General features: G+C 50.6%; 1 protein-coding gene across 6 annotated transcripts in view; it reads left to right on the plus strand.

The window, feature by feature from the left end:
• The window catches only part of TJAP1 (tight junction associated protein 1), a 40,589-nt gene extending 14,680 nt beyond the window's left edge, over positions 1–25,909 (plus strand). For 4 of the 6 annotated variants that reach the window (XM_075412747.1, XM_075412744.1, XM_075412746.1 and 1 more), the window contains 10 exons: positions 8,816–8,910; positions 10,477–10,530; positions 12,436–12,594; positions 15,666–15,694; positions 16,797–16,958; positions 17,590–17,656; positions 18,119–18,148; positions 19,384–19,491; positions 20,189–20,272; positions 21,944–25,909. In XM_075412747.1, the coding sequence (XP_075268862.1) occupies positions 12,469–12,594; positions 15,666–15,694; positions 16,797–16,958; positions 17,590–17,656; positions 18,119–18,148; positions 19,384–19,491; positions 20,189–20,272; positions 21,944–23,260 (1,923 nt within the window). In that variant the 5' untranslated portion in view covers positions 8,816–8,910; positions 10,477–10,530; positions 12,436–12,468 and the 3' untranslated portion in view covers positions 23,261–25,909. Of the gene's footprint in view, positions 1–8,815; positions 8,911–10,476; positions 10,531–10,639; positions 10,722–12,435; positions 12,595–15,665; positions 15,695–16,796; positions 16,959–17,589; positions 17,657–18,118; positions 18,149–19,383; positions 19,492–20,188; positions 20,273–21,943 lie in introns of those variants that run through there. The other 2 variants (XM_009934370.2, XM_075412748.1) reach the window with 2 other exon arrangements.
• The last annotated feature ends 350 nt before the right edge of the window (positions 25,910–26,259 follow it).

The raw sequence follows: 26,259 nt of genomic DNA on the forward strand, positions 1-26,259 counted from the left end.
ATGCTCCAGGGTTACATTCTGCTTCAGGAGCCATGCTGCTCTGTTGTTTACAGAGCTGAGACAAGTTTTGTGCCTGTTCCTGCCTTTGGCTCAGCCTCTGAATCTGCTAGGCCCAAAGCATGTTTTTGAAAAGTCTCCTTTCCTTGTTCTGCCTTTGCAGCCTGTTGAAACGACTGCTGCCGGTGTGTAGGTGTGGGTGCTCTAAAACTCCACGTCGTGCCTGAGTGCAGAGGCTGAGTGGAAGCTGATGGTGAATGCTTGATGTGGTCTCCAGAGCAGGCGATGGCTGTGACTTGGGTAAAGTGGGAGGCGTCTGTGCCTGGTAGGAATCCTGCTTTGCAACATCACTTGTAACCTCTACGAAGGGAAAGTGGAAGGAGGTGATCACCTTTGGGAAAAGGCTGTGAACTCCTTTCTCTTTTCTCCCTTTGGATGGATAGGTTTATTCCTCTAACACCACTTCTGTTTCTCTCAGTGCTACACTGCTTTTCCCTACCAGCTCATAATGAGCTATTCCTCGTTGTAGGTGAAGCGAGGATCAGGCAGCTTGGTTGAAGAATGACCCACTGCTATCCTCACACAATGCCAGAGCCTGTAATTTTACTTCATTATACTGACTGCTGTCTGTATTCAGTGCCGTAGAGATCATAAAATATTTCTGTGCTAGATCTTCTCTGATGAATAGCACAGAGGATGGCTCAAGTTTCCATGGCAATGCTTCTGAATGTGCTTCTGTCACCGAAGAAAAGAGGGACTTTCAGTTGATTAAGATTTGAGGGTTTTGTCTGAGAATGGGGATGGTGGTGAGACTGCATGTTAGTTGTTTGCTTGCCTTTGGGTGCTGCCTCTGACTGATAAATAATCTGGAGAAAGAGGAAGCTGACATTTGGTTAATGGCAGAGATGGACTGTGTCGTGCAAACTACAGCTGGACTCCTGGACATGCTGAACTGTTCAGCTACAGATGCAGCTGCACAATCACCCAACAGTTAAGCCTGTACCATTCTCTGCCTCTCTCATCTGACCATCTGCTAGGGAAAAGCTAATTAAACCAAAACGATTCTTGCTGGGATTAAACCCCAGCAGCAGAGAGAATTGAGTATAGTACAAATATTGTTCTACTACTGGATCAGGGTTGCTGCTTTATTTGTACTTATAAAGAATTGCAGGCTATTCAACCCAGTTGCTATCAGGTAGGTGTTTAGCTCATGCACACTTTCCTTCTCTTTCCTATCCCAGATCACTCCTATTTTAGGTGCAAGAAATAAGGCTGTGTCTTGCTGAGTTTTCCTACAGTTTGTTTCTTATGACAGCTGAGGTTATTTTTCTTTTACGTGGAATTTCATGCAAAAACAGTGCACAGATCATTTTTTTTTTCTCCTAGCACCTCAGTTTCTTTACTTATGGAATGGAAATTGTTCCTGCCTTTCTCATTGCATGTATGGTGAGCATGAATCCTAGAGTTGGTGTGGGGCTACGTAACGTTGTAACTGTTAGAAGCTACCAGCGTGAATCTGAGACTTGCAACCAGTTTATTGCAAAAATGTGCCTGCAGCCCTTTGAGAGTTGGAATTTAAATCTTGTAAAATAGAAAATGTGAAAGTGTGGTTCCCTCAGCAACTGAACTCTTGTGTGTACCTACAGTCCATGCTGACATGTGATCAGGGCTGCAAAATAGCTCTTTCAAAAAAATGATAAACTAAATGGACTTACAACTCCGTTTGATTTCATGGCCGCTGCTGGTACTCGGCAGACGTGATAGCTCACCATGTTGTTCAGGGTTGTGGCACAGTTTAGTTTCTGAAGGACAGTGAGGGATTTAGTTCTCTGCAAGTGGCTCTGAGAGGACTCTCGCTATTGTCTTTCCGTGCTGAATGTGGAAAACTTGTTGCACTGGAGATAAAGCTAGTTCTGCATAGCTCAGACAGCAGTAGAAGACAGCAGTGATGAGAGGGTGGTGGTTGCGTTGCTGGAGTGGATGTGAGGAAGGTTGGAGTGAGCTTGAATAGACCCAGTTGAAGAAGTAGGTAGAGATGAAAGTGAGAGTACCAAAAGAATGACAATAAAGTCTTAATTAAAAATGAAGTCTTGATATTCAGGAGGAACTCAGATAGTTTTGAATGAGGAATGGAAAAAAACCCCAGTCATTTTGGAGGTGCTGTAATTTAGTTTTGACAGGTATGTTTCAAGGGGGAATGCCCTGGGAAATGAGGAGATGTGAGGTGATCTTAGAGTGTGGGTTGTTTTGTGTATGTGCTTACGCCACGGTTAGCAAGAGAACTTTATGTTTTTGGGGGAAGAGGGGCAGTAGTAAGACCATGCCTGGAGGCAGTTAGATAACGTGCTGGAACTCCACACTCCAGTCTGCTCAGATAAGCTGGTGGTGAGCCATACACTTAGGAATGAGAGAGCCAGGAACATTGCCTTCCCGGTGTCTGAGCTGCTCCAGGTATGTTGGACATCAGCAAACACAAGCTGCGTGGGTGTGTGGAAAGCAGGGTACAGCACAAGTATTTGTGATCACCCTTCGCCTCTTGCTTGGGGAGAGTAGAGACAATGTTATGCCATGCCAGTCTGAGCATTATTATGATATTTAGTTGGAATAGATGTAGTAAAACTTTCGAGTCATAAATGTCAACGCCTTTAATAAGTTAATATAACTTGTGTAGTGTGGTTAGCTTATAATGATTCTGAGAGAGAGATGCCACTCTGGGTTTTTTGTGAGGGAAAAATAACAAAGCCCAGCAAAACCTTTGGAAGCAGAAAAGGACAAAAAAGGGTTAACTTCAGTATTGGTAAGGATTTTGCCATTACAGGGAAGTTGTACTGATTTAACTTAATCAGATTAGAAACAGCTGTGATTGTATTAGTGCAGCACTCTTGTATAGGCATCCTTAATTTAGTTTGTCTTGTATCTATCTATTTAACTTAAGTTGATTCAATGTAAAGTGCTCTTAAACTGAATTAAGAACATTTACCCAGGAGGGTTTTACCACTTTACATTATTTTCTAAGTCAATTCAATTTAGTACAGTGTATGTGTAGACAAGACCTTGGGGAAAAAGCTGATCCTTTTTATTACTCACTGAACAGTATGTCATGTTTGGCTGCAGCCGTGTGATTGTGGAATGAAAGAGCCTGTTGTAGTGCGTGTTGGTGGAGGATGGGCAAACTGATCATTGCAAGCCTTTGTACAACTTGGTCATTCTTAGCCATAGTGTTAAATTGAAGTAGAATGCTTCTCTGTATAAATCAGGCTTTTTCCTGTCTAGTATAGGTGCGAGACCCCTGAAATGTTATCTTAAGGTTCCTCCTCAGCCTGCAAATAAAAGCTCCTGCAGACCTGGTTCGTGTGCTGTGTATGCAGCAAAAGCAACATTTCAAAACCTTTGTGAATGTTTAATGTTTAAAAAGATTCAGATGGCTCACCAGGTTTGACCTGGACTTTTCTACAGCTGGGCAGAGCTTGAGAGAAATTGCACCCAGTTTTGATGCTGTTTATTGGTCACTGTCTCCCCCCCAATATGTTCCTCACTATGTATGGTGACTTCCACACATACAAAAAACTCATGGCCAAGGAAGAAGTTACTACGGAAGTACTGCAGATGTCAGTTCTCTTTCTTGTTGAAAAGGATAAATGTAGTCAATACGTCTTGCGTTTTCTGCTTGCAGATGAAGGCTCTATGGGAACAATACAGGCATGTGAATTACTCCGCAAGCGTGGTTGTAGCAATAGCATTTCAGAGTAAAGCCGGCTGCTGAAAACAGCTGTTTCATTTCTCGAAATTTGCTTTTGCCAGCACCTGCAAGCATCAGGGCTGGACTTAATGCCTCCTCAACATTGCAGATGCTCTTGTAGACTGGGTCACTGCAACAACTTGCCCATCTGTCCTCTGTAAATAATGCAAATAACGTGCTCTGCTCCATTGTCCGGCTGTGTGGATACTGCATAGTGTGTTGGCCATCTGTGCATCACTGCGGCTCATAGACAGAGGGAAAGTTTTGGAAAGCGTATTGAGGCAAGTATGTAGGTTGCAGTAGTGGAGCATTGTCTGGCATTGCTGTATTCTTTGCTAGAGGGATGGCTCGGTGACATTCAGTCCTTGGCACTGAGGAGCTGGAGACTTTAGTTTTCGCAGAACTTCTGAAACCAAAGGCTAAAACAAGAGGACTGCTGGTATTAATTGCTGGGGGTTGCATGAGACTTAGGGAATACTTAAAGGGGCTGAGAGCCCACTTCTCAGTGGTGGAAGAATTTAAGCTGTTCCTACCTTGTCCTAATTAAATGCCTTTTGATTTTATGCTCTAGGAGGGTAATGTATGATTCCCCCCCCTCTTTGCTTTATAGAGCACAAGAGCTGATGGAGGTCTGGGAAGGGAATTCCGACATGTAGATTTTCTACAGAAATGTTCACCCACTCCCCCCTCCTCTTCTCTTCAAAAGTTTGCTTGCTGTAGCTGTTCCCTAGCTTGTGTTTGAGAAAGTTCAAGGCCATGGCTCCCAAATTTCCCTCATGATCTATGAGCTTTTAGCCAGATACATGTTGTTAGAGTATCAAGATTTGTTTTTTCTAGTAGGACCCAGATGGTTATTTTCAGGAACTTTTGAGGCTTCTCCTGATCTCCATGAGTTGTTTTCTAATGGCCTGGTATGCATCTCTAAATATCTGAGAAACATGCTCCAAAAGTCTACCCATGGAAGAGCTTAAAAGAACACAGGTAAGAAGACAGAGTGGGGAAGGGCATGTAACCCAAGGTGCAAAGATGAAGCGGCTCTGGAAGTTTGTAGTGTAAACCACCTGGTGAGAGTTGAAAAGATCATGAACAAACTAAAGAGATCAAACCAACAGGATCACTGAACAAACTAAACAGGCTTCTGGTTTGTCAGTGGTTCTGGATGAGAAGCTGTCATTAGCCCCCAGTGTAGCTGTCAGTGCTAAAGGTAACCTGGCAAATGACCTTTTGCCAAGCTGGTTCTTGTGCAATTTCAGATGTAGCCATTAAAAGTGGTTCTATGCTTTTATATGCATTAGAAAGCGAGCGTTCATTTCCTGTCAAAATCTCCCCTGGGTATTTTTATTCTCCATTAACATTCCTTCTGGGGATTGGATTCAGGTCCTTTGCTTCCTGTCCTGTTCCTGTTCAGATGTTAATCAGCTGTTGCGTTCTATTCCTGTTACGTGTTAGCGATGTTAGTGTTTCTTGGGCAATGCTGATCTGTCCTGGCTTTTATAAAACGGTGGGGGAAGCTAACTTACTCTTAAGACAGCTAAGAGAGTAGATAATAAAATGCATACTTAAGGATATGGGGTGCAGCTGAATTGGGGGGACTGGGATCTTTCTGTTATGGCAGGAGGGAGCAGGACTGTAAGGAAAGTGCAGTTCTCATTACTTTTAAGAGACTTCCGCGGGTTGCAGTGGGTATGACAGACACATGTATGTCCGGTGGTGTTTACATTCAACAAGAACTATGTAAGACTGTAGAGTCTAGGGATTTCATTTTCTTTGGAAATATGCTAGGTGTTAAGTAGGGCTTGTTAGATGGCCTGTTGTTCAACAGCTAGCCTGATCCCTTTCTCTTGATAGCTCTTGGAATTGTTCCCGTGCAGGGAACAGAGGTTTCTGCCTAACAGTCAAGGTTAATTGGTATGGAAAAGCAGGAATGAGCAATAATCCTCCCGAAACTCGATTTTAATCCAGGAGTCACTATAATGCTGTTACTCAGATCTGAATCATGAGCATTAATGTACAAGCAGAGCTGAGATGCAAGTTTCTGCACTGGGAGCTGTCATCCTTTTATTTTAAAATGAACCTCAAAGTAGCCAGCAGCAGAATGGATCTGAATGTATTTTTAATTGAGATGCCTCCTCTGAATGAAAAGATCTCACTCATTAAATGTTAAAGTGTCCTTTAATAACCTTGCAGTCATTTTTCATTGTACTCAGCACCACCAGTCTGCAGGTGCTGCTTTTAACTTCACACAGCTTGTTCTTCTGTCCTGGACAAGACCTCTTGATGGAGTTACTGCATCATCCATCTTGCTGATTAGTTGTCTTGATCAGGGTTACTGCAGCAGCTTCTCACGTAGTCTAGCTTGAGATATGTGGAGGCTGAGGTTGCCTCTATCCATAAGCACAGGAAGGCAACTGGACAAAACTCTCTTGCTTTTGCTTCTCATCATGCTAGTGATGCCGTGAAAAGCCAGAATTGAAGACTCAATAGTTGGCCGACTATTAAGCAGGTATTCTTTATTGCGGCGCCGGGCACACGGGGGATCTCTCCTCCAAACGTGTGCACCGAAGAGACACAGTTACTAGGTATTTATGCTATGTGAACATACATATTCATTACATTTCCAAGAAATGTTTATCATAGTAATGGCTTTTCCGAGAATTCATTAATATATGGTAATGTCCGTCGCACATGTTTGTTTGGCGTCTCTCGGCAGGGGTCTTCAGATTGTCCTGCAGCCTCCTTATCTCTGTAGTTTGCATACCTGTTCTCCCAAGGCCCAGGCGCCTAAAGGGATTATTCAGGAGTCCCTTGTCTTGCAACCGTTGGAATTATTCGCAAAGAACCAAGACTTGTTTCTGACCACCTGAAGTGATAACATCCCCTACATGTTACATTTACAGTTATCACTAGTGAAGAGATATTGTTGCCTCTTAAAGCAGGATGTGCCAGTGTCCTGTATTGCATATGTTTTCGGAGTACAGGTTGACCCAACCTGACTGAAAATTTTCGATTAGCTGTGGTGCCACATCAGATATGTGGCACAGGACAGTAGCAGCAATTTTTTTACAGGAGTATTGCGTCTGGAGTGTTTTGGAGTACTCTGACTCAGTGGTAGCCAATGAATGTTTCTTCAGTGTTGCATTTAAAACAAATGTGGCTGTGATTGTCTTATGGAATGTATTTTCTTTGTCATACAAGTTTATCTTTTGGAATAAAGAGCAAGCTTAAAGAAATTATACTTTTAAAAGGAAAAGGCTGGAGAGATGACACAACACCTGAAATAAGAAACTTTGCAACGTAATCGCCATATTTCTGTTGAGGAAGGGACACTGCTGAGCCTGAACACTGGTAAGCTGACTGTTTATCAGGTCAGAAAAAGCAACACAAGAGAAGGTGATGATGAGGAAAACTCTGCAAGTCCTCTGCCCCTTTGCAGGGAACGTTCAGCTGCAGCAGGCAGACAGAAACTGTGCATCCTAGAACCAAAGCTAAGTATTAGCTACCTCGGGCCTCAAGGGACTTGCTAAGTATCAGGAAGACAATAAGTGTCTACAGATGTCACTTTTTTTCCATCAGTGCTTTCACCTTTTGTCCAAAGGGTTCCTTTCTGGGCCCTTTTTTGTATGTATGGACCTCCTGCTTGTTTCTGGACACAAAGTGATGCTAACAGAATGGGTGGTGGTGTGATTTTGCACGCATGCCAAGCGGCTGTTAGTTCTGTGGGCCCTGCACAGAATAGTCTTAGGTAATTCTGTGTTAGATCACATCTGTTCTCGCGTGTGGTAAGTGCTTTGCCTCTCAGATCACACAGAGAACATACCTACTCTGCAAGTGGAGAGGGTGGATTTTACACTGAGGGATGCTCTCTGGTAATACCAGCTAGAGTCAAGCTTGCATACTGCCTGTGCAGCTGCACTAGGTCACTGTCACTGCAGTCACTCACTGTGAAGAGGAAAGAGTTTGTGTGTGTTTTGTCTTTGCGGGATGTGGAGGAATCCTCAGCTTTTTGCATTAACAAAGCAAACTGTTAGGTTTCCACTGCAGCCATCTGACCCTTTGTGTATTCGAGTCTGGTTGCCTGGAAGAGGTGATTAGTGCTGATGATGATCAGCATGAGCCCGAGCCTGGTAGCCCTCAATGAGCCATTACAATGAAGCTGTAACTGTCAGTGAACTTAGAAATGAGACTGGAACTACGGTGGGTAGTAGTTAGAAGACAGTAGAACTGGAGCTACTGCAGACGACAGGCTGCTAGGAAGAGGACTGTAAATGTTAAGGAATGGTACTGATGAGAGATGGAAAGAGCAGATAAAAGGAACCAGGAGGTTAAGTTTCCTATTGTATTACAGTGCTAATTAAAATAGCTGAAGAGCTGCCTTCTGCTGTAGCTCCAGGCTAAAGCTGAGCTACTCCAGGGTAGTCAGAATGTGGAGTTGACAGCAAGCTTCTTCAGAGAGAGGCTTGTGAATAGCGTGGTGAGCAGAATTAGTGCTGCTTTCTATTTCTGGATATTACCTATATCCATTTCTGCTTTGGAGCACAAGGTCCGTCTGTTCTGCAGAGAGCCTCTGCTCTTCTCTGAACGGGAGGTATGGTGACTTGAGCCACCTTGGTATTCTCTCTGTGTGGTAGCAAAGGATCCCGGGTGTTGTAGGCAAGGAGGGCTTTAGCTGTGCTGTTCAGTGCAGGGAAGTCTGCAGAACAAAATTAGATTGGTGAGGGAGGGTGGTTGGAGCAGAGTGACAGAGAATGGATTCCTGGTGTTGGACAGAAATGCAGGTGGGGAAGCAGTGACCCCTGGAGCCATCTAGAAAAACCAGCTGCCTTTCAGAGGTCAGTTACTGGGCTGCACAGTCATCCTGCTCAGTGGAGACAGGGTTAAAAGACCCTCCTTTTCTGGGGCACAGTGAAGACAATGAGTTTATTTCGGGGTCCTGGCATTAGGTGGTAACTGGATGGTGCAGCAGTTTGCTGCCGACTCCTGCCCTGGCACCTGGCCGTGGGTTGCTCTGCGCATGCCTGGCTGTGTTCATGTGTTGTGTGGATGGGTGACTGACACCAAGTTTCCTTTCTCGTGTTTCAGGAGCTGTTGGCCAGATGCTGCTGGATGCTGACAGGGGAAAGCTGATTGGGAGACAAGCAGCCAGAAATGTTTGGACACGTCGTCACTTTGGATCTGTAAGTCCTTGTTTGAGGGAAAGTTGCCTGGAGGCATTGTGAATGTTTAGATGTCTCTGGAAATTCTCAGATCTTGAGGGTAGGTTTCAAATCCTGGTATCTTTTCCAGGTAGGTGAGAATGAGATGGCAGGTAGCATAGTTGCTGGCTCTGGGGTAGGAAGCAGGACAGTCCTGTTTGAGCCTGAGGAACTGTGTGCTGAGAGACAGGGAGGCCTTTGGCGTGTTCATTCTGAGCACCTCTACAATGGAAACGTGTGGATCTACGGGTGCAGCAGCTGCTGTCTGCTTGTCTGCCAGGCTGTGTGGCTGGTGGTTTTGCCTTGGTGCTGAACCAGCTTCTGCTGGGCGTTGGTGGAAAAGCAGATTCAAACTGTGCTGGCCTGGTCCCTTCCTGGAGGTGCACATTCTCTCTCTCTCTCTTTCTCTTTCTCCGCCCATACTTTACAGCTTTGCCCTGCAGAGCAGTTGTGCTGTTGTGAAGCTGTTTTTTTCTGTGCTAGTCAAGACCCGACTAATAGCATTGTAGTAAGAAAAGGGGCCAGACAGCTTGTTGGGGCAGGGCCAGCACCAGGGCACCTTTTCAGTTTGTTTTGGCAAAGCTTGAGTTTGCGTGGTCCTGGTTGCCTGCCTGTTCCATTCACCTTCAATCTGGCTCTCCCCGTGTGCGTACAACTGCTCCACACCCTGCACTCCAGTCCTGCCTCAAGGCTGGGTGCCATTGTCAGGGAAAACAAAGCACAGCAGCAGAAGTGCATCAGGGTAGGGAGGACTCCACTACAGTCTCTCGTGCCAGTGGCAGAGTGATGGCCATAGAACTACGATCCTACAGCTAGCTCCCAGATCAACACATTTCTCTTCTTGTAGTGATGGGTTCTCTGGGCTTTGAACAGAGAGGAAGGTTGTCTCTGAACTTGTGTTATATCCCTGGTTGGCTGGACACTATTTTCCAGAAGCCTGTTAGCAGGAAGGTAGAGCATGGTATGCCCTTTGCTGGAAGTCGGAGAGTAGCTTGCATCCCTTGTGGAGGTATGAGCTATCGCAGCTGTAGGCACAAAGACGTAGTGTTTTGGCTCAAACAAGAGTGATAATTGCCAGCTCATTTGTTAGGTGAGATGCACTGACTTAAAAGGACAAGTAAGGTAATTGTTAGCATTATCAAGCTTCTGTACCAAAGGCTTAACAGTTAGCATCCCTAGCAAGGAAGATGAGCTGAGAGGGTCCGTCCCATTTCACAGGAGGTTTGTTTAGTCCTTTCTGGAACCAAGGTTCCCTTGAAGCGATTTCTTCGTGAATTTTGAGTTTGTGTGGTCCCAGTTGCCTGAGGGCCTTGGACATGTCCTTGTCAAGTGCCTGTCCAGCTCTTGCTGGGCTGTGTGGCCCAACTATCCTAAGCTAATTTCCTTTACTTTCAGAAGATCTGTTGTGGGTTGGGGCAGGTACCTGGAGTGAGATGAGCATCCAGTTGTCCTTGGGTATAAAAATTCTCTATTCTTTACATATTTATGTGGTGAGATTTCAAACTGGCTGTTTTGATGGGTGCTAAGCTACTTGTTTCTTTTCTTCAGGGCATCTGAGTGAGTGTCCCTGCTTCATGAGACTTCACATTTGAGCCCAGGCTGGTGAGTGCTCAGGTCCTTGTGGCCTTGAGAAATGATTGTGATTTCAGCTTGGGATATCTGCATGCACATCTCCTGTCCTTAACCTGGTAGGAAGAGTCCCCTAGATCACCTGTTTGATGGTGGGATGTTGACAAACTTGCTTCTGGTCAGGATTTCAGCATTCCTCTTTGAAGAAGAGAAATGTCTTCCCAGTAAGTCAGACCCATGTGTTTTGCTTGGGGATGCAGTGGAATGTGCATTCGCTGTGCTGGATGTGATTTTTCTAAAGTATTAGAGATCTCTTCACCTACTTGAGTCTTTTTAGGAGAAGGGACCTTGAGGGAATGACTGCAGCAAGGGAGAGTTTTCAGCATTCTGATGGTGGAGGTTTACAGGTTGGTCCTAGGAAGTTGTGCGTGTCTGTGGAAGAGCGTGAGAAACTTTTGAGAGCTTGTGTTTTTAGCAGAGTGGAGGACAGCTTGCAAATGTTCCAGTGGAGTGTAAAGTCTGTTGTGGCTTGGAGCCACTCTGTGTTTGGTGCAGACACCTCACGCTTGCCAGTGCTCCCAGGCAACTCAATCTAAATGTCAAGAAGATGCAGCTAGGCAAGAGTGGATGAGAACTGGGGAGAATTCTTGGGGCTCCATTTAGACACTTAACATATAAAACTCTGCTGGCCAAAACACAAAGCAAGTGAAGTCTGCCAGGTCACTGGCCCAGTGGTATATGTTGACTGCCTTGAAGGTATGTGAATGGGAGTCAAATGGTCCTGCCTTTAGAAGAGGAGAGAGGGTGATCTGAGTTGTGGCAGGTCCTGCACATTGAAGTAGGGCAGGTCAGGCACTGAGACTGCAGAGATGTGAGGCTTGATCAGTGTTAGCATCCAGCAAGGGAAAGGGGAATGAGAAGTGGGCGCTTACCCCAAATATAGGGGGACGATGAATGATGTATTTGTTATCATCAGGAAAGGTCCGCTATCAGGCTCTCCAGCAGCTGCTTAGCATCTCTGAGACCTGTTGTCTTGTGTACAATGGGGTGACTGAAATCCTGGCTGCTTGGAGAGGAAGTCTTCCTGTCTTCCACTGCGGTCCCAAAGTGGTGGAAAGGAAGGAGATTCTTCCATTTATACAAGATAGCTGCTTTGCTTCTACCCTGTTTTTTGCTCTTGTACTCTACTGCTCCTGCAGCAGGAAGCATACTGCCCAGCGTGGCTGAGGTAAAGGGACTAATCTGGTCTTTCTGCTCATGGTACTACTTCATATTGCAAAATCTGACGTTTGGTACCAACATCAGAGGCATTGCTCCCAAATTTGATGCCACCAGTGATGTGGGGGTGATCTTTGTCTTTTCTGATGGAGTGAGCAGTTGCAATGGTATGGTGCCTCCTTCTGAGGAGCCTCCTGCGGTCTGCTCCATTGGGGTTCCAGTGTAAGCCAAAAACTTCTGGGTTTGGGCTCTTTAATGGCTGGAGTCTCCTCCCACATAGTCCCTGCTGACAGTGACAGCACATGATCAATAACTCTTGCTCCAGCTGTCACTGCTGCCTGTAAGGCTTGCAGTTTCCATATTGGAAAAGGCCTTTCCTAAAGAGCCTAATCAATATGCTGCTGTGAGGTCTGTTCTCGTTTGCTATATATAATCTGGACAGACACAAACTACGTGAGTGAGCATGTGTGGAGGGGGGGAGAGGATGTGCCAGCCCTCTGCTCTCACTGACTGGGAGAAGGACACAGCTACCTCTTGCTTTGCTCCCTCTCCTGCAGCTGTTGTTCAAGGCTTGCGGCCACATCCTTTCCCTGCTCTGTTAGCACTCTGCATGGGGACCTGCTCTGGGACTCCAGGGGAGCCAGATTCCTGCTGGGTCACTTCTAGGGTTCGGTGGAGCGCCTGCGACTCTCTCTTCTATGCACTCTCTGCTGTTGGTAGGTAACCCGCTTTCGGAGCCACGCAGGTGGGAGGATGTCGAGCACAGCTCCGTCAAAGAAGCCTTACCGCAAGGCACCCCCGCAGCATCGCGAGATCCGCCATGAGGTGCCCATCATTCGTGACGACCAGGATGGAGTGATATTGGCGGAGCAGAGTCAGGTAACGGCTTGCCGGGTGGCAAAGGGCTTAACACCATTGCACCAGCAAACAGGGTTTAGTTACACCGAGGCAGGCCAGCTCAAGCAGGCAGAGGGCTTTGAGGTTTGCAACCTGAACTTGTCCTCATCGTGGTCCCTGGAGTCTGGCAGTGAGAGGGAGGTGACAGGGTGCGGAGCAGAGGTGAACATCAAGAGCCAGACTGTCTCACCAGCACTTCCACGTCGTGGGAAGATGGGGCAGCGAAGTGGGAAGTGGTGCCCAAACCGCAGTCGTGGGCACCTCAGCAAATTTGTGAGCCATAGCATGGAGACAGTTGTGGTGTCTGGAGACGAAAGGCACCATCCCACTTGCTCTTTCAAGAGCAGAAGCCTGGAACGCTCACTTATGTTTAAAGAGCCTCCTGAAGTCCTGACACCGAGGAAGTTTCGGGTCTCCTCTACACACCTGCCTCTCAAAGGGATCCTGAAGCAGACCAACATGACAGGCCCGTGCCCTGAGACCTTACGCAAGTCCCGCTCAGTAGAGACGCTTTCCCGTGGCCGTGGCTCATGCAAATACAGCAGTCCTCAGCTCTGCCTCAGCCGTAGGGAGCAGCGCTCACTGGAGCACAGCAGCAGCAGTGCCGTTGACTCTGTCAAGCACAGGGACAAGATCACAGAGGAAAAACTGCAATTCTCCAAATTCCTGGATGAGATTACCCAGCGGGTGCTGTGTCCCATCCGCTTGTACTCACAGGGGGAGACCAAGGGAGCAAAACAAGACCAGAACTCTCCCCTTTTCCCCAGAAGCTCTGTGCCAGAAGGCCGAGGTCACCTGAAAGAGGTCAAAACCAGGCATGCAACTGAAAGATCCCCCTGCCCAAGCAGAAGAAAAGTCGGAAAGAAATGTGAGGGGCTGGGAGTGGCTTCGTGCCGGAGAAAGCGTGCTGAGGAGGCTGAGAGAGCATCCAGACTGAAAAAGAAAGCCGTCCTTGGGAGGAAGGACAGTAAGGAAAAACTCCTTTCCCTGGAGAATAGGGTAGCAGATCTGTGTCGGCATGAACTGCAGCAGCTGTCAGACCTGAGGATGGCAGGGACATCCTCTGGGCAGCAGCACTCACTGTCTTCTTGGAAAAGCAGTGCAGAGGGCAGAAGGGAAGAAAGCAGTCCCTGTTCACAGCTATTACAGCCACATCATCTGAGCGCTAAACTTGGGCAGAAGCATGCAGTGGAGCCGAACTACCCAGAGAAAGGATCCTTCTCCACTCCAACACACTGGAGTCGGGAGGAGGGGCCTACCCCATCTACATCCTCCCCTTCCTTCAGCCTGGCACTAAACAAGGTAGGTGCCAGGGCCACTCGCTCAGACAGGGTCCTCGCAAAGGCCAAAGCCCCTGCCTGGACCTCATCTAGTCTGTAATGCCAGTGGGAGAGCGAGAGCGGGCCCCGCGACCTCGCATTGCGGGTACTTAATCACCAGAAGCTACTCCTGTGGGTGCCACTCATGGCTGTGCTCCAGGTTGGGTGTATCGTCCTGGGAGGAACCAACTCCCCTTTGGCCCCAGGAGTTAGGAGGGCAGGAGCTGGTGCTGTTCTCCCAACTGCAGACTTCCCAGGTGTTTGCAGGCTGGAGGCCCTCCGGGCTGCAGGGCAGCAGGCGTGTGCGGGAGGTGGGCAGCACTGTTGTCAGGAGGTGTTGGGATGCCACCGGCGCTTTGTATGTGCCCTGTGCCTGGTTGTGCTGGGGTGCTGGATCTTTGTGTGATGGCTCTTTCAGGTCTTTGTAAGCCTTCTCCTCTTTTCTCCAGCCTACTCTGGGGCCGTCACCGTGTTTTAATAGGAGACACGTTAACCCCTTTGCCTGGCCACTAGCATCTGCTCTGTGTGTATTTGTGGGGGTGGGGGAGACAGTTGCTAGATAATTCTGCATAAATTAACAGATTGCCATGTGGGGTCAGGATGCAAGAAAAGAATGGGTTGATGCTTCGTCTTTAGGGAGAGGAGGATGTATGCAGGTGCTAAGAACCATTCTTTTAAAGTGGGAATTGATGAAAGAAGCAGCCCCATGATGTCTTGGGGCCAGGACTGGAGTGGTTTGCCTTCTGTAATATTGCTAGCAGCAAAAAAACCTCATCCACAACTGCCTGTGGCATGGCCTCTGAGCCCAGAGTTGGCTGTGACACTTAATCGACAATCTGAAGCATGGCAGCACTTTGGGTTTGTAAGTGCTGTTGGTATACCAAGCACCAAAAATAATCCATGGGCAGCTTGGACTTTGTGAGAACGGTCATAGTCTTGGGCTTTCACAGAAAATACGGTTGCTTCTAGTGCTAGTTAAATCTCTCCCAGCCATGCTGGCAGGCAGCAGCCACCTCATGGGTTAACACAGAGAGTGCAAAGGAAGTGAGAATAGCTGAGCCACGTGCTCTTGTTGCTGTGCTGTGTCTTCTTGTTCTGCAGGTCCCTGCTCCAGCCATCTGCGGATTTTGCCCAAAAATTTAGTTTCTTTGACGGGCTTTTTGGACCTTTGGTGTTTCTTCTGCTATCCCCAAATAGTTATAGTGGCAGGTTTCAGGTCTGCAGAAAGAAGCCCTTTTCACAGCACAGTCTGGTGGTGTAAATGGTAGACATATTTTTCAGCTCCCAGATGATTCTCTTTCATTCTTTTTGTGGAGCTTCAAGGGTGTTGTGATGGCTGTGGTGACAATTTAATCCTCAGTGTATGCTGCCCTGTGAGATTCCTGCCACCCACTAATTGTGGATGCGGAGGAAGCTGAAACACCAGGTAAGGTGCCAGTGTTATTAAGAGATGCTGAGATTGCACCGTGGGAGAGTAAAGTTGCCTAACTTGTGTGGTGGTTTCTAGCCTAGCTTTTCTTCCCTGAACCAGAACACACAGTCTGTCTTGGTATCAGACAGCTGAGCGGTGTGTACAGATCCCAGCAGCCCTAAGCTTGCCTAGCATGACCTGTCAGAGCAGGTGAGGAAGAGTCCCAGGCAGGGTCTAGCAACCAAGATTCTGCCCTTTAGGACAATGTGAAAGACCAGCTCCTTCTCTGAAAGAATCTCACAGCTTTTTTCCTCCCCATGCAGGAACCCTTGACGGATGCAGAAAGGATGAAGTAAGTGTCCTCCTCCCCCTTTATACCTGTTGTACTGCAACTGTGTGGGTGCTGATTCCTCACATTCTGCCTGTGCCTCCTGCACAACGAAGCTGGCTGGCCCTGCAGGCTCCCCTCAGATCTTCAACCTTTCTGGGGCCATGTGGGCAGAGTTCCAGTCTGTGCCTTGTCAACCTCTGCCTGGCATGTCTCTTCCCCCTGGAGGGGGAGGGAACATAGAGATCCCCAGTGCAGGTGCAGGCAGAGGAGTTGGTGGGTGTGAAAGAAAGCCTTCGATACAGGTGGAGGGAGGGGTGCCTTCTTTAACCCTTCTTGTTGCCACTGTGTTGCTTTAAGCCATCAGAAGCAGTATGCAGAGGCCTGCTGCTGACTGAGCGCGAGAGCTGAGCCTTTTGGTGGTGTGGGGCACAGACAGCTGGTAACACTGAGCTCCAAGCCATAGTGAGGAGAAAGCTTGCACTGCTGGAGAGAAGCTGTGCTTCTGGGTTTCTCTAAGCAACTGAGCACGAAGGAATGAAAAACAACAGGAAATCCTTCTGACCGCCAGGCATGTCCTGGCTGGGGAGGAACGGAGCAGCTTGTGTTGGAATGGGGTTGACTGGCAGCTGTGATCACATCTGTAAATGCACCCCATCACCTCTGCTTCTGGGCTTAAGGCTGTATGGAGTCCTCTTTCCACAATGTATTTGGTATGTGAGGACTTTTGAACAAGGGGAGGAGAAGATGATTTTACTCTTTTTGCCTTCAACTCTTCTAACCTGAACTGGGATAAATTATTGAGTGGGTTTCATTCACCAGGGAGGGACACTGGAGCTGCACAGCTCATCTGGCTAGCGGGCTTTACCCAAGCACTGTAACCCGAGAGGGAGCTGGGAGTCACGGCTGGCCAGCTGGCATGAGCTTTTTTGCTCCTGCTCCAAAAGAGTTTGAGTCTCCCTATCCTGACAGAGATGCGTGCGCTGGAGTCTCCTGCTAGTTCAGTTCCTGACTTCCTGGGAGCCCTGTGTGGGGTCTTGGGCCCTACAGCAGGGCAGCAGGGTGGGGACGCTGGTGTGGAGTACCCCTTGTGCACTCAGTGGTCCCTTGTTCCTGTGTGCCCCAGGCTACTGCAGCATGAGAATGAGGAGCTGCGCCGGCGGCTGACATACGTGACTAACAAAATGGAGGCGATGGAGCGGGAGCTGGAGTCAGGTCAGGACTACCTGGAGATGGAGCTGGGCCAGAACCGTGAGGAGCTGGAGAAATTCAAGGACAAATTCCGTAGGTATGAAAAAGAAAACGAGATGGATAGAGTTAGATGACTCCCTCAGCTGGCGTGAGCAGGCTGTGCTCTGTTGTGGAAATCAAAGGCATGCTGCATCCTTGGAAAGGTGCACGCCGGATCGTAGGGGAGTTAAAGGCTCTGCAGCCATTGCTTCCTCCAGGGTAAAGTGTAGGAATGCTGCCAGCACGAGGGGCTGACAACAACAGGACATTCTTCATCTGTTGGATGAAGGCAGGGTCCAGCTTGGGTAGTTACTCCACATGTGCAAAAGGAGCCACTGGCGGCTGCAAGAAAATACATCACCACTTTTCCGTAAAATACCTGAGCTAAAAATCAATGCCAGTCACTGGTCACATGCTGACATGTGACATAGCTCAGAAGAGTCCTCCAAAGTCATTCACACGCTCCCCTGCAAGATCGTTTCACCCAGCTGACCTCATTCTGCCTCCAGTAACTTGGGGTCTGAAGGCCATTATGTGGCAGAGGTGAGGCACAGTTAATATGCCTGGTTGTCTTGGTACTGTGAAACCAATCTTTCTGGTGTTGTGGAGTTGGTGGTTTGCTTGGCAGCTATGAAGGAAGCTTGAGCAGGTGCCTGAGATCCATTCCGATGCGTATCTTGTTTCTGTAGGTTGCAGAACAGCTACACAGCTTCCCAGAGAACCAACCAAGACCTAGAGGAGAAGCTGCATGCCCTGGTAAGTGCCCTAGTAAGTCACTAGAGGGAGGAGGTGGAAGAGAGCTGTGTGTTAGGAGCAGATGGGGGAAGGGGCCCTGGCTTTACCCAGCATATGTGGCAGTGGGCGAGGGGTGAGATTCTGGCCATGACCCATTCCGGCTGGTGTTGTGGACTGTTTTCTTGATTTACGGAGCCCCTACTTGGTCATTGGTGCACGTGAGCTTTGGTTCCCCACAACATAATTGCATGGTATTCCGTCGTGTTGCTTCAGTCCCTCTCAGAATGCCAGGGATGCATCAGCCAGTGTTGGGGTGGTCATCCCGGGAGGATGGGGGCAGTCAGAGCAGAGCCAATGTGCGTGTATGTCTGTTGTGTGCATTCATAACACTCATGGCTGTTTCTTTTCTCTCCCTCCCCCCCCTCTCTCTCTCTCTCCTCCCCACGCTGCCGCTGGCACACGCTGGGTGCACTCACCTCTCAGGCCTCTCTCAGCCAAAGCTGGATTTTTGCAGTTGCGTCTTTTCGTTTGTGTGTTTTTTCTTTTTCCTCTTTACGTGTCTCAGCCTGTTGGTTTCATTGTCAGTCCCACATACACCATCCCAGATGGAGGGGCCCCAGCCCTCGTCCAGCCAAGGGCTCACCTGGTATCCAGCAGCTGCCCACAGATGCGGCAGGTCCTAGCTTGCAGTGCTGCATCTTAAGGGCGTTTGACTCTCAGCCAGCTGGAGCATGGCGTGTTGGGAAGCGGTGCCCATAAGCTGTGGCACTGCACAAGATGTTGATGGCTGTGAGCCTTGTTTGCTCCCTTTCCTTCCCCTTTTGGGCTGTCAGCAGGCAAGTCGAACAGCTGAGATGCTGATTGCCTCCACGTCCCCAGGATGAGATTTCTTTGGTTCTAGTGCTTGAATTTCTTGGGTTAATATTCATTGTGCTGATCCCTGAAGGGACTGCTTACCTGGGAAGCATTGTGCTCCTCTACGCCATTGTGTGTCGCTGTGCTGTACCCCTGACGCACAGCTGGACCCTGGTGGTCACAGCCTCAGAGCACCCTTGAGCAGTGTTGGAAAAACTTTTTGAGAAGGGGATGGCTTGGTGGTTCTGAGCTGTTGTCCCTCTCTGCTGTTATGTCTGGGTCCCTGTCAGCCCTCTACCTGAAACTGTTAGGGAGACCAAAGAGGCAAGATCGCCTGCTTTAAGGAGGGCATTAACTGAGCTCCAGATAAAGCTACACAAGTCCTTTTCTTACTAGAGCAAGGCTTAAACTTTTTCAAGATGGTGCCATCTCCCTGCCGAAAGAAATTTTTGTCCGTTCAGCTTTGACTGCTGGATCTTTCTGGGCGGTATACTTGTTCTGTTGTCCCAGAGAAGAGGGCTGGGTGTCACGAGCTCAGAGATCTTTGCTGCCAGTGGCAGGTTGGGATCTATTGCTCAAAACCACTAGCTTTCCACCAGGCACCATGTGCACCAGGGCAGAGAGGAGACATGGGTGTGCTGCAAGAAGAGATACTGCATTAAAGACGTTCAAACTCAACCTGTTTTTTCTGTAACTAGCCAGAGTGTCTGGCTCCATTTAGCCTTTGTAGTCCCTCCCTTGGTGAAGAGCCAGGCTGTCCCCCATGTCTGTCTGTCTTCAAGTTTTTGTATCCCAGCTGAACATGTCATTTTGCTATGCTTGGGCTGGGATGGTTGGTGAAGCCAGGTACTTCTGTGCTGGGGAGATTTACACCTGGTGTTCTTGCATCCCAGATTAAAAAGGCAGAGATGGACCGCAAGACACTGGACTGGGAGATTGTAGAGCTCACTAATAAATTGCTTGATGCCAAAACCACCATCAATAAGCTGGAGGAACTCAATGTAAGTGTCAGTCTGTGCATAGCTGTGGAAGTGTGTGATGTGTGGGCTTTTCCTCTCATTCAAAGTCATTAGTGTAAGGGAGTGTGTGAATGACTTCAGTGTATATGAAAGTGTGGGAGCTGTACACTATGGTAGGGACAGACAAACAGAAAAGAGTCTGAGGGGTTGAGCAAGGAAGACTGATCTTCAAGTTTGATGAATTTGCTCTTTGGAGCTTAGGGTTTGACCTGAGTCCAGGCTGTACTAACGAGGAGGGGTCATTTACTCTAGAGCTGGGAGGGAGTTGATGCCTTTTCTACACCATTAGTATAAAAGTTTCTGGATCCGGTGCTTGTTTCTATTGTCTGCTCTCAACTCCCTCAGTGTGTCAGTCTGCAAGATGCCTGACATCAGGCAGTGTCTTCAGGCATGGCTAGGAGCTCTGGGATGGGATAGCAAATCTGGTGGGACTTTTGGAGCTTATTAAAATCCCCAGGGGGAGAGGGAGTTGATACACAGACAGAGTATATGCCTGGAGCAAGGGCTGCTGTTGAAACAGACACCTTGGCTGAGTTGTAAGAAAATACACAGGGGTGTGGAGAGGAGAGAATGTAAGGTGTCTCCTCCTGCTCAAGCAGCAACTGGTCAGGTGGGCACCTTTGCGGGTAAGAGATTGGGCCAGTCTGACGCTGTTGCACACCTGTGCCCTTTCTTGCAGGAACGCTATCGACAGGACTGCAACCTTGCAGTACAGCTGCTCAAGTGTAACAAGTCCCACTTCAGGAACCACAAGTTTGCTGATGTGAGTAGCAGTCCTGCTGAGGCGGGGAAGAAGGGCTCACGGTCTCCACCTGCATCTTGCTTCCTCCAGCTTTCTCTGCAGCACTGTCAGGCTCTCATCCTTCAGCCCCAGATAGAGGTGGGGGAGGTCCTGTTCCCACTCCTACTGAGAAGGCAGCACAGAGCCTCTGCCAGCTCCTCTTTCACACCAGCTTCATTTCACAGCTCAGCCAGGAGCTGTTATAAAAAGCACAAGAACCTTGAATTTGATAGCCTGCTGGGTGCCTGATGGGAGCTGGCAGGAGGACAGATCTCTCTCTTACCCTGCTCTGTCCTCTTCCCTTCCTCACCTGGCCACATGGAATGGCCAGGCTGCCTGATAAGGAGTCAAGCAGCAGTGGTCTGGCCCTGCTTCACTTCTTACTCTGCGGAGAAATGCAGGAGGCAGCATTCAGGGTGTCTTTTAGGCCTCCTGAACAGGAGAAGTTGGTACCAACTCATAGTACCCCTTGTGGGGTCTGTTTGGCTCATCCTGCCCTCAGGATGAGCAAAGATGAAGTTTAGGCCTTTCACGTTGGTGGCATCGCTTCTTCGGTTGGAAGTGTCATTCAGGCCCGTACCCCTAGTCTCCAGCCTTTCGTGTGTTCCTCTCAGCAAAACCATGTGCTTGTCTTTTTTAACTTAGCAGGTGACCAATGTGTCGCCCTCCCCCATTGTGTCTCAAATTAGCACTCTTGAGGTCGGTGTATCAGTTACTGCTGGGGTAACCTTGACCTCTCTCCCAGCTGTCTCCCCTCCCCGGAGCTTTGAATTCTGTCCCCCAGGGCACCGTGTCCCACTTGGCTGCCACTGGAGGGGGGTCAGTGCTGAGCAGCTGTGGGGACAGTCTGCCTCCCAGCCAGCTGTTGGCATGCAGTGTGTCCTGTGTCCTCAGCTTCGAGCACAGGTTCCTTCTGGCTGTGATGGGATGGACCTTGCTGTGCCACCGCGTGGCTTGTGGAGCTCCGCTCTCCACTTCATGATGTGCAGGAGCGTGGTGACCACAGCGAGGGTGGCTTGACAGGGTGATGGGGAGAGCGGTGGGGCCCATTTGCAGGACAAGGGGCAGTGCTTGTCCCCTGGTGAGACCCCAGTCCTGCAGCTTTGGTAATAAACCCCGTGTTTGCCTCTCTGAAGTGGAGAGAGTGAGGAAGTGGGATGAGTTGGTGGAGTTGGTGGGAACAAGGGAAGGTATTGATTCTGGTCTGCAGGCAGGCTGCCAAGGCAGCGTGACTGCAATTACCACACTCGGGGAGCACTGCGGATCACAGCACTGGGGGCTGTTGGGTCGCTTCGGTGCAACCACCGGCTGATTTTCCACAGATCAATAGACCCCTTCCTAGCATGCACTCGCTGGGCCTTGTCTCTGTGTTCGCCAGCATGGGGGTCTGAGTCCGTGTGCCGTCTTTTCTTGTTCTCTTCACAAAATGGGGCCTGTGAACCATGGCCTAGAAACATGACTGGTGTGACAGCTAGAGAGCCTTGTTAGTCCCTCGTGGGGTAGGTTTGCTTTCTCAAGGCAAGGCAGGTGAACGTTAGGGTCAAGATAAGGAGTACAAAGTACACATGAAGGTTGGTTGGAAGAGGCAGATATATTTGGATCTAAGTGGCTTGTGTGGCAGCCCCCTTCTAATGTCCTTTTCCTTCTCCCTAGCTTCCCTACGAGCTGCAGGACATGGTCAATAAGCATTTGCACAGCACTCAGGAGTCCACAGGCCCTGGTCAAGAGGCAACCCACACCCTGGCTCCATCTGATGTTGTGCCCACCTCAGTCATTGCCAGAGTCTTGGAGAAACCAGAATCTCTAGTTCTGAATTCAGCCAAGTCTAGCAGTGGCAGCTGCCCCATGGCTGAGGATGTCTTTGTGCATGTGGACATGAGTGGAGCCCCTCCTGATACCTGCAACAGCGCAGGGCAGATGGGGAAGGAGGGAGGAGATGTGGGGAAGCAGCAGAATGGTGGCTGCAAGCCGCAGAGCAGTGTGGAAAGCGTGCCAGAGGAGGTGCCTGCCTTTGAGAAGCTAAGCCCGTACCCTACACCCTCACCTCCCCATCCTATATACCCTGGGCGCAAGGTGATTGAGTTCTCTGAGGACAAGGTAAGGATCCCAAAGAACAGCCCCCTGCCCAACTGTACATACGCTACGCGCCAGGCCATCTCCCTCAGCCTGGTGCAGAGTGAAGATGAGAGCTGCGACCGGCACCGGACGCTCCCCAGCAGCCCTGCTTCAGATGGTCACCGTTCAGCCTCCAGCTGTTCCTGTCAGCAGTCCCCCAAAGCAGCCAGGGCTCACGGCTCTTCCCAGAGCAGCCCGTTCAGCAGCCCTCCCCAAATCCCGAGCGCCTTCGCCAGCTCTGCCAGCTCTGAGGAGGACCTGCTGGCCAACTGGCAGCGTATGTTCGTGGACAAGGCACCCCCCACCTCAGAGCGGGTGCTGATGAACCGCACGGCTTTCAGCCGTGACACAGCCCCTGAGCTCCAGAAGAGGTTTAGCCGCTCCATGCAGGAGCTGGGTAGGGCAGCCTCAGCTTACTCAGATGGTGAGGAGTCTGCGCAGAGCTGCAGCTGGACCGTGAGCCGGGACTCGAGCATGGACACAGACAGCACTGAGTCCAGAGCCCGCAGGAGCCATTTCTCCTCAGACTATGGTACAGATTTCTCGCAGGATGAAGCCCAGAAGCTGTTGCAGGAAAGCGGTGGAGGTGCTGCTGAGCCTGAAAGGCCCTCACCAGAGAAGCACAAGGACTATGTGGACCTTGGCTTGCCTGAGAGCCCAGCTGAGGAGAGAGAAATGTTGCTCCAGGAAAGCAAGGAGAGCAACCAAGGAGGTGCCCAAGAGGAAAGCGGAGAAGGCAGGGTCAAGCCTCCCTTCAGTCGGCCCCACCGCAGCCCCAAGAGGATGGGGGTCCACCACTTACATCGCAAGGACAGTCTGACGCAAGCCCAGGAGCAGGGCAACCTTCTCAGCTGAGGCAGGGCAAGAAGCAGCCACACGCTGCAGAGCGGTGGGATGTCTCCTCCTGTCCCCCTTCTGAGGGAGAAACCTCCCTCGGTACCCTGCTCCCGGAGGGGCTCTGCTCTGGAATTTTCTCTCTGTTGCTACCTGGAAGAGCTGGGGTCCCCGTTCCCTGGCGCCTCAGACCCACAGTACTCGCACACGCAGCTCACTGCCTGGCGCACTCACAGCTCTCACACAGCCTCACACTGGTGCCTGTACCGGAGCTCGTTCTTGGTACCCCTCGTCCTGGTGCCTGTGCCTCTTTACGCTCGCATCTTCCTTCCCCCTTCCCGCTCAGGTACCTGAGGCCCCCGTTGCCCACAGCTGCTCTGCTCTCTTTTAACTTGTTGCCAACAGGGCAGAGTGCCCGTGTGGCGGTGTCTGATTCTCTGTGAGCCCCCCGGGGCCGTGAGTGGGGCACGAGGACTCTCCCAGCGGATGGCTTTGTGCCTGTGGGGATGCGCTGGGGTTGCTGGTGTCTCGTTCTCCTGCTGGGTTTTGTTTTCCCCAGCTGCCCTCTGGGTGGTTCTCCAGAATCTGCCTCTGCAGGTCCCTGTTGCTCGGCTCCGGCGTTGGGCGCAGCACCCGGCCCCCGCTGAGGCAACGCACGGATGCTGGTGCTGCGGCGTGGGGCGCGGGTGCCGTCTGCCGAGGTGGTCTGGGGAGGCACTGCCTGCTGGCTGCTGGGGTTTGTGTTTGTGTCTCCTCCCTCACACCTCTTCCCCCGCTCTCTGTGCTGTTGTTTTGTTGGAACGGTGCTGATGCTTTGCTCTTGGGTGGGCTTCTTTCTTCTTTCCAAGCCTTTGGTTTTGGGGTGTATTGTTTTTTCTTTCTCCCTGCCCTGCATAAACAGACACAGCCGCTGGCAGCCAGTCCGATGCCTGCGTTGAGGGTGTGTTGAGGAGGCTCGGCTCTTCGCTCTGATCCTGGCCTCCAGCCTGCCAAAACCCCTCCAGACTCAAGAACAAGGTCTCGCCCCAGGCAAGCAAGACGTGCAGGATGCTACTGGGCTTTTCTGGGCAGGGCTTGGTGCGGGGCTGGCAGGGATGCGAGGGCAGCGTGCTGAGGAGCTGCTCCCTGTAGACGCACTACCTCACGGCTTGGCAGCAGCCCTTTACCAGGGTCTCCTCGCACGCCTCCTTCTCCGGGGAGCTCCAGGCTGGCTCTGGTGCCTCTCCGGGGCCTTCCTTCTGGGTAGGGCCTCTCTGCGTGTTTCTCCTAGTGTAGCGTGACGTTGTGTGACTCTTCTCAGTCTTGTGCGCTCGGTGTCTTGTTGCGGGGGGGGAGGGAAGGGGAGAGGTCGTAGATGTAGGTATTTTTTTGAGGGCTTACAAAGCCCAGGCATCCTGTTTTTAATTTTGTCCTGTGCCCTCGTCTGTCAGGTGTTTCTCGGCTCCCGCGGGGGTACGAGGCAGAGAATAGTCCAGTTCCCTGGGCCGTGCCCCTCTCACACCCCGCCGGCTGTCCTCAGCTTGCTGTCTGGTTTTTGAGTTGGGTCTGTGTTGTCTTCCCACCCTGCTCAGTGAGGGCTCTTCCCTGGGCTGTAGGAGAGCAGCCCTCTGTCCAGGAGGGAGCTCCCGTTCATACGCTTCCAGCACGGCGTGCAGCCAAGCGCTCCCTGAGGGCCCTGCTCCCCTCCCCAAACCACTGTCTCTGCAGAGGGGTGGCAGCTGGGGCCAGCCAGGGCTTCAGCTGGAGCCTGGAGGCTCCAGAGCCTGTGAAAGGGAGCTGCAGGGCCTCTCCGACAGCTCTGTAGGTTGCTTTGTGTACCCTGGCTAGAGCTCGCCACGCTCGCCTGTTTCCCACCTCGAGCATTTGTGGAGCTGGATGCCACCCTCCGGCGGGGAGGTGGGACTCGGTGTCTCACTACAGTATTTGCTTGATACCTGTGCGAACAGGCCGCTGCTGAGAGCGGGAGCCTCCTCTGAGCCTGCATGGTGTTCATCTCCCCTGTCCGGAACGTGGCGGGGGGGTCCTTGCGTTTGCCGTCCTCAGCCAAGCCACTGCTGCATTTCTCCTGTTCTGCAGCGTTACCGAGGGCTTGTGCCCGCAGCGGCTGCCAGTTCCCGCCTCACGGACATCACCAGGGGTTGGACGCCCACCGAGCGAGCTCCAAGGCTGCTGGTGGCCTGCCTGCGGGACGGCACAGCCACTTGGGCATCGCGCCTCAGGGCTCAGCGCCGCCTCCCCTGAATGCCGGCGTGCTGGTCAGGGGGCAAACCCCATGCATGCTGAAACAGCTGGTGCTGGTGGTGCTGGGCGAAGCCACGCTCCCTCTGCTGCTGGTCAAGGTAGACTTAAAAGCAAAACGGTGGAGAAACGGAGGGGTGGCAGAGGGGTGCCCAGCGCCTCAGCAGACACTTCTGCTTTGCAGCATTAGGCTGCTGGCAGAGGTGGAGGGGGAGCGGTGGCCTCGAGAGGAGCAGAGCCCTCTCCCCGCAGGCACGGTGCCTGCCCTCTGCACTGCTGCTCACCTCCAGCAGTGTTGGCTCTGGGTCCTTGAGCTGACCCCACTTTCAGTGTCCCAACTCCAGACTGTTAATCTGTAACTAATGTGTTCTTTTTCTGAAATTTTCAAACTGATGTATATTTTAAGACCAGAAATAAACTATTTTAAAAGTAGGTTGCAATGGCTATAATGTTCCCCCTTTTGGTTAAGACCTGGACCGATGCTGAGCATGTGAGGGAGGACAGCCTCTGGTGGTACAGTGTCCCAGGTTTGCTCCAGCTGCCTGTGCCACCCATGAGCTCTCCCAGGGAGAGCAGTCCTGGGACCTGACCTGTAAGCTTTGCAGGAGTCTGTGAATTCACTGGTCAGCTGGAGTGCCCGCTTTAGCAGCAGCCTGGTTCAAGGTGTTTGTGCAAATCAAGTCATCTGTGTTGGAGATGAGGAGCCGTCCCATGCAAGGAGATGTGATGCATGGATGAGCGGTGTTCCACGTATCCAAGCTCTGGAAACTGCTCTCTGGGTC

The sequence above is a fragment of the Opisthocomus hoazin genome, chromosome 2 (genome assembly GCF_030867145.1).
Source record: "Opisthocomus hoazin isolate bOpiHoa1 chromosome 2, bOpiHoa1.hap1, whole genome shotgun sequence".
Lineage (NCBI taxonomy): Eukaryota > Metazoa > Chordata > Aves > Opisthocomiformes > Opisthocomidae > Opisthocomus > Opisthocomus hoazin.